General features: G+C 37.4%; 3 protein-coding genes across 4 annotated transcripts; all 3 read left to right on the top strand.

The window, feature by feature from the left end:
- The first annotated feature begins 221 nt into the window (after positions 1-221).
- LOC105559571 lies at positions 222-4,123 on the top strand. Of its 2 annotated transcripts, none has more exons than XM_012007966.1 (5): positions 222-599; positions 673-874; positions 978-1,064; positions 1,458-2,294; positions 4,045-4,123. In XM_012007966.1, exons 1-4 carry the CDS (start codon positions 381-383, stop codon positions 2,279-2,281), a joined length of 1,332 nt encoding a protein of 443 aa, XP_011863356.1. In that variant the 5' UTR covers positions 222-380; the 3' UTR covers positions 2,282-2,294; positions 4,045-4,123. The 2 variants fall into 2 exon arrangements, with proteins under 2 accessions (XP_011863356.1, XP_011863357.1); XM_012007967.1 differs by lacking the exon at positions 4,045-4,123 and adding an exon at positions 2,674-2,801.
- A 206-nt stretch (positions 4,124-4,329) lies between these two features.
- On the top strand, positions 4,330-4,754 carry LOC105559572. The gene has a single exon (XM_012007968.1). The coding sequence runs from the start codon at positions 4,540-4,542 to the stop codon at positions 4,735-4,737; it is 198 nt and encodes a 65-aa protein (XP_011863358.1). The 5' UTR covers positions 4,330-4,539; the 3' UTR covers positions 4,738-4,754.
- A 33-nt stretch (positions 4,755-4,787) lies between these two features.
- Positions 4,788-6,469, top strand: LOC105559570 (GPI mannosyltransferase 1). The gene has a single exon (XM_012007965.1). The coding sequence runs from the start codon at positions 4,801-4,803 to the stop codon at positions 5,968-5,970; it is 1,170 nt and encodes a 389-aa protein (XP_011863355.1). The 5' UTR covers positions 4,788-4,800; the 3' UTR covers positions 5,971-6,469.
- Positions 6,470-7,527: the final 1,058 nt, after the last annotated feature.

Genomic DNA, 7,527 nt, shown 5'->3' with positions numbered 1-7,527 from the left:
ATGAATCTGATTGGCGTATGCTCTTAAATTCACACAAGATTGAGAGAACACACCAATCAGATTCACGAATTTTACAACAGTTGCAAAGCAGCTTTTCCTGCCGAACGCAGCCATTGGCCGCGTTCAGCAGACACAACTGTTGAGTGAGCGCTCAATGATTTCTTAACATAATTGGCTGGATCTAAAAGTATTAGCCAATCATACTGAGCGCTCACTCAACAGTTGTGTCTGCTGAACGCGGCCATTGTAGCGGAGGCTTTAAAGCCCCTAGTGACTTTAGGTTCTTTTGGTGGCGAGGGACGCTGGATGCCGAGGGGAAGTCTTTTGTTTGGTCTTGTTTACCGTGTAAGCGCGACGCGAGAGATCGAAGTAAGTGAAAAATGCCGAAGTGGTGTGTGGTACCGAATTGTAAAACGGTATCGAAATGTTCAATATTTCGAGTGCCGAAAGACATTGTTACGTTGAAGAAGTGGGAACAAGTTATTCCTGGTATTATAAAGTTAGACCAGACGGATAGAGTATGTGAAAAACATTTCAAGAAGGAAGACATTGTCCGCGAATGGGTCAAGCTTGACGCAAATGGTCAAGTAATTACACGGGTGGGTTTAATGGAAAAATTTTACATGTGGTTTGGAAAGATTCCTACTGAAATCATGTATTTCTCTATTGAAGGTTGCATATAAAAGGGCGCAACTCAAGCAATTTGCTGTACCCACAATATTTGGTAACCTTCCGACAGGAAAGAAAAATTGTGATCCACAGCATGAATATATGAAGCGAGTTTCAGATTCAGACTCTCAAATAAATTCACCAAGCATTTTCCAGTCTTCTAGTCTCACAAAACTACCAGCTCAAGGAATCAGTACTTCCGTCGGTGAGTTTCGTTAAACAAAAAGTATTTATTACATTGTTGATATAAAAAAAGATGAAATGTAAGTAATTAAAACTTATATTAATTTTTTTCATTCATATTACAGATGTCGCTCCTCATATTCCTTCAGTAGCAGATTCATTTGCTCTTCAGAAATCTGCCAAAGTGTCCTCATCTCTGGAAATGACAGAACGTGAGTAACGCAAAACCTGAAAAATAATATGGCAAATTGAATAATTGATATTCAAATAAATTAAATGAAACTATTCTATTCCACATTTATATAGTTACCGTTAACTTACGCGAATTTTCTTGGTGGTACAATCTGAAAAAAGAATATATATTATAATATTAATATTATAAAGCAAAAAACAAGAATATTATAAACTATATAATATTAACAAGAAAAATTATATGAAAGTTATTTGTAATAGAAATCGGGAAAAAATACTTCATATGCTATGAAACGAAGTAATTTGAAATTAAAGTGATGCAATATAATGGTTATAACAGTTTATGAATTTTTATTACTATAAAAACTAACAATTACTCAACTTTTAAAAATTACTTAACTTTATTGTTCCAGTAATATCGGAAGAAAATGCGAGCACCAGTGATGATTTCTCTGCCGATATTCCGAAGGGATGGAGTTGGGTCAAGATGAAATGTACTGAAAGTGTGCAACATACGCTGTTTATATACACGATCATGAAGGTCGACAATGGCATAAATTGTCCAGTATCACAAAAAAGTGTTATACTTGACGAGGATAGAATTTTGAAATATTTTGTTTATGGTCGTTATATTGATACGGAAGACAAGAATCTCGAACGTGTTTTAAAAAAGAAAGAAATGCTTAAGACCATACTAAGAACATTCCAAGGAATGAACATCTGCAAAGGCCTAGGTGACATTAATATCCATGATATACCAGCTTATGCATATCAAGATAACGTCAACAAATGGAGAAGTAAAGATTGTAGTCTGCTCTCGAAGAAGAAAACATGCAATTCCTGCATGAAGTCGAGGAAATGCCTACTGCAACGGAAGGTACGATTGAAGAATCGGCTGACGATGAATCGAATTGGTAACATTTCCAATCCCGTTGATCGATGTAAATTATTAGCGATGCGGATGAAAATTAGACGGGAAAGGAGTGCGAAACTTCGAGCTAAGAATCAAGTTAAACATCTCATTACGTCTATCAAAGCACAAGAAGTACAAATGGCAAGCATGCAAGATACGGCTGTGGATAAAAAATTAGCTGAGTTAGACAACATATCAAAGTCACAAAAAGAAAACACCAAAACGTGGTTCACTCACCCCTTGAACGATAAACGGAAAATATTCGTCTTTTCCGATGTTTGCCACCTCATGAAGAACGTTCGAAACCGGTTGTACAACAATTAAGAAGAAATTACGGGTGAGTTAAAAATTTTATGCTTATTAACAACAATAATGAGAAGATTAAAAATAAAATAAAATAAATTGAGAAAATAATTACAATATATATTTTTTATTTAAATTGAAAGAATACATACTAAAAATTTTGCTCGATACATACCTTTTCTGAAGTCTTTGATAACCTCAAAAAAAAAAAGAAATACATACCTTGGAATCCCGGAAGCATCTAAAAAGGAAATTGAATTAAAAATAAATTTATACTGAAAACAGCACTTGAAAAAGAAAGAAAAATATTTCAATAAATAATCGATATACATATTTGATATTTCACGAAAACGAATAAAAAGATATCAAAGAGAGTTCATCGTTGTTGATATTTTCCATTCTTTTATTTCTAGAACTCTCGCCACGAAAAAGTGGTTTTGTAGAACCCCTCTTGTCCAGAGTTGTAGCTAATGCTCCGTCTATAGAAGTCTATGGCGTTCTCTCAATTTTCCGCCATGTTTTTAATCGCCCCAACAGTGTATCAATTAACGGCTAAAAGTGCCTGGGCCCTTTTCAGGATCGTATCCAGGAAAGGCGCGTACGAACTAGCGTACATTATTTATTGTAAATGGAAATGGCCTATGAAAAAAATGTTCTAATAAAAGTAATTAATGTAATTACTTGCTCCAACGTATAAAAGTATTAACGCGTTATTCGTCAAAACTGCAAATTTTTCAATGTCACACCGACTTTGCACTAACCACGTACAAAAGTCCTGTGATTGGTCATAACTAGAACATGTCGGATGCGCAGTACGGATCGGTTCGAACGTGAAACAAAAGAGCGAGTGGGCATACTGGTCTGGTACTTTTATATACTGTGGCAGTGTGGCCATGTTACTGATCGACCCGTCGACAGCCACAGTTACATAAGGTTGCTCGTGTGGCGTATTATAAAAATTAAAGAAGCTTCTAATGAATTATTCTACATGACGACAGTCGACCCCTGCAAACAAATTGCATGTAAATTGCAAAAGTGTTTAAAGGGTTTGTATAATCTGATTTAATCCAGGTGTTAGGATACGAGGTTAACCTAGGTTTCCTAACCTCTCCAATTGAAATGCACACAAAACTCGGGTGAATTTAGCCGATACTTCGATTAATTATATATAGCTTAAAGGCGTTTAATTTAAATTATCGGAATGACTGTCCGAATCTTTTCAATCACACCTCAAAACTCTTCATGCAAGGTGTGAACGATGTGCCGCACTTTGTTTAAAAGGTTACCCGGACGATCGAGTCTTTTTTATTCTTTTTAAACACTTCGCAAATTTTCGAAATGCAAATGATTTTATAAGGAAGTTAGTTTAGAGATCATTAATCGTCAGTAAAATACAAATTAGCGTCAGATCATGACGTCTAGACGCGTATGCGTGAAAAACCTTTGTTGAATTGTTAGCAAAATCTAGGGAGAAAAGGACAATAAATTTAGATAAATGACAAGATGTATTAAGTGTAGAGAATAAAATAGGAACACTAATGAGGTTGCATATCTCACGCACGCAGCGATAATGACAAGTGCAAAGCACAAAGTATTCTGAACCCTCTTTTATCAATAAAAGTGCCTCTAAAAGTGGCTCTTAAATCTTCTGATTGGCTGCAAGGTACCTTTAGAGGCTCGTTTATCGATAAAAGAGGATTCAGAATACAGGCCAAAATTATATAATAAATGTATGCCTAAATTTGTATTACCATAAATGTGAAGTAACCCTTTTCTGCTCTTAGATAACGTCTATCAGCCATCCCGATGCTCAGAAGTACTCGAGGAAATAAGAAAGTGCTGCTTAAAACACTCGTCTAACTCTGCAGTTTGCGACGGCATAAATACCACAAGACCATACCAACATAATACTGTGGACTACGTAAGTCTGATACTCGATCCATCTAAAACCGTAGAACTGCGTTGTCTTTTGTCAGAACTGTGTAATCTTTCAACCGTGTAGACTTTATTCTAATTTTCGACTTTTCCAACGTTCTTTCAGCGGAAAGCTTTAAGATAAGTGATGCAACTCGAAAATAAGAGGCGAAAGGCGGTGCCGAAATTAGGATTTGCGCAACGTTATCCAAGAGCTTTTATTATAATAGGCACAACAATTGGTATGGGCTTATTCCTGAGCAAACCAATTTACGACATATTCTTTGCTAAGCGACCAGAGAACGCGAAGAGACGTCCACTTTCCGAACGAATTTGAGTCCGGACAGGTCTGATCGCGTGAGAGGATGGAGGCTGTAAGAAAAGCGAAGAAGAGACTGAGAAAATATCCGATGCTGTTAACCCAGTGTCAGGAATCGGCGTCGAGGTACGCGTCCTGCGTATTAGCAAAATCCAATTTAGAGAAGAACGCATGCGCCGCGGAGTTCAACGAGTTGAAAAAATGTCTTGTTAAGGCCGCTGCGAGCAGCAATACGAGATTATAAACGAGCTTGACGATTGATCAGTAGATGTTTGATTTAACGCCTCGCCCTAGCCACAGGAAAACGATGACTGCGACACTCCCTGAAATAAGTACGTCGTCATTCACATCGCATTGTTTAGCGGCGTTTGTTCTACGACTGGTTTTGATACTGTACGCCAACTTTCACGACGAGTACTTGGCGGTACCGTACACAGACGTAGACTATAAAGTATTTACTGACGCCGCTAGGCACGTGGTGGAACAGAGATCGCCGTTCGACCGCCATACTTATCGTTATTCGCCCCTTCTGGCTTGGCTTTTGACACCGAATGTCATATTGCACAAGGATTTCGGGAAGATCTTGTTTTCCGTGGTTGACATACTGATTGCGGTCCTAATTAACAATATTCTCGCGCGACAGAGATGTAATAAAGTCGTAAGAGATCACTGTGCGCTCCTATGGCTCTATAATCCGTTAACGTTGGTGATCTCGACGAGAGGCAACGCTGACTCGCTGGCAGTTCTTTTAGTCGCGCTTACATTGGATCTTTTACAGAGAGACAAAATTGTATCTGCCGGATTGTTGCACGGAATATCTATACATTTCAGATTGTATCCGTTGATGTTCAGTTTGCCCATGTTTCTGTCTCTGTGTAAAGGTAATCGCTTTCTGCCGAACAGGGACCAATGGAGGCTCGTGCTGAGTTGCGCCTTCTCGATCCTTACGTTAACAGCCACGGGTTATTGCCTGTACGGCTTTAAATTCTTATACGAGAGTTTTTTGTATCATTTAGTGCGTAAAGACACGAGGCACAATTTTTCCGTGTATTTCTACATGCTCTATTTATCCGCCAATCAGCCGCAGGACGTAATCCAGAAGATCCTCACGTTTCTGCCGCAATTGATACTGTTGCTGATGTCGTCGTATTATTATTCGGAAAAGTCCAAGTTGCCGTTCGCTATGTTCGTACAGGCGATAATCGCGGTGATGTATAATCCGGTGATAACTTCCCAGTATTTCTTCTGGTTTCTGTCTTTGTTACCTCTGTGTCTGCCAAGTATCGAAATGAGCCTGCGTAGGGGCGTATGTTTAGCGTGTTCTTGGATTTTAAGTCAAGCTATTTGGTTGTATACTGCTTACATGCTAGAATTTCAAAGTTTTAATTCGTTCGTTCTTCTTTGGTTATCTAGTCTTCTCTTTTTTGCCGTTAATGTAAAGGTTTTAGTAGACATTATTCATCATTACAAAGGTTAATTATATAAAACTTAATTAGCTTATAATATTTATCTCAATGAGATGTTCTGTACATATTACAAAAAATAAACAATTAAAAAATCACAAGAAAGACTTATGGAATATCTTGTTACGTATGTCTTTAAATGATGATCTTATACCTGTAGTAACATGAAAATCAATTATGACTTGTAAGTAAATTACACAGAATTATGTTATTTTTTTAATGAACGTACAGGATGACAAAATTGCAGACACGATAACCTCGCGAATGAATTCTTTGCACAAATTTAGGTCGACTTTGGTCGAATCAAATAATTGTTATTTAGTTCTTTAAGTTTTATTAGATGAGCACGATGCACTTTGAACTTACAACGTAATAACAAAAGATTTCACAGCTGTAATTTTGTGACATCCCGTACTATTAATACCTGGAAAGTGCCTTGGGTAGCAGATGCTGGATTGTTCAAAAAACTTGAATTTATTTAAGTTTTAATAAAAAAGCACATATTATCTACAAGTCTGATTATTTATAAAGTATCACTTTCATTAGTCTACGCGGTACTTATATCGGCGTTAAAAATATCAGACGAGTTATAATGATTCTTAATTTTATTCTTTTGCAGGAATACAAAATACTTATTTACAGATAGCTTCGTAAAGTAATAGTGGTAGATTCTGAAAAGGAATGTAGATATATTAGTAATAATACAATAATCGTAAATCTTACTATAGTAATCTAGATTAATCGTGAGCAAGAGCATCTCTTGGATCATCTTCCGAGATATTTCTTCATCGATTCGATTGTTCTAAGCTGCTAAATACCATGACAGTAATATTATTGGGTCATTTCTTGTCAGGATCGCACGAGTAATGGTGTGCAAATACTTGCATTTGCAATTTTTCTCTCGCCACAGTCTATCCGTGTAATAATCCGCGGAGATAGTTATTTGACATGCGTACACATGTAAACGAAGGCGCTTGAGAAGTGTGTCAAATCGCATTCACATTACCACCTTAAACCTGTATTTGCTAACTTTTAAATAAAGAACGAAGAGAAAGAAATCTGCCAACTTTTTAACGTAATCGTCTCTTTTAACTACGTTCGGCTCGATACGTAGTTGTTCGGATAGTTGTCACGGGTTATTCCGCGGAAGCGTGCTGATACTTCGGCGACACGAAATGGCCCAATGGATCGAAAGAAATGGGAAACCGAAATAGATCCTCTCTTTTATATAACTACGGGTCTTTTTACGGCGGAGATGATGATGAAGTGCAACATATAAAAATAGCATTATTTTCTTTCATTGCTTTCATTACAGTTTGCTCAACTGTGTGCTATATGAAGTAATCTATTTTATTTGTTCTCTTTCTCTCTTTCTTGAAACGGATACACACAACTGATCTTCGTCAAACGCCTGCGCGAAACGTTTGCACGGAGATCAGTCCGGATAACATCGGGGGTTGAAGTTCCGGGTCACGCAGAGAATGAAAGTACAGGCCACCGCGATCGAAGCGATAAAAATTATAAATAATCTCCATCTTGGCCGCGGGGCCCGGAAGTTACTCCCCCCTCCC

The sequence above is a fragment of the Vollenhovia emeryi genome, unplaced genomic scaffold (assembly GCF_000949405.1).
Source record: "Vollenhovia emeryi isolate VEMERY1.0 unplaced genomic scaffold, V.emery_V1.0 DF939264.1, whole genome shotgun sequence".
Lineage (NCBI taxonomy): Eukaryota > Metazoa > Arthropoda > Insecta > Hymenoptera > Formicidae > Vollenhovia > Vollenhovia emeryi.
This window is presented reverse-complemented; position numbering and strand designations above follow the sequence as displayed.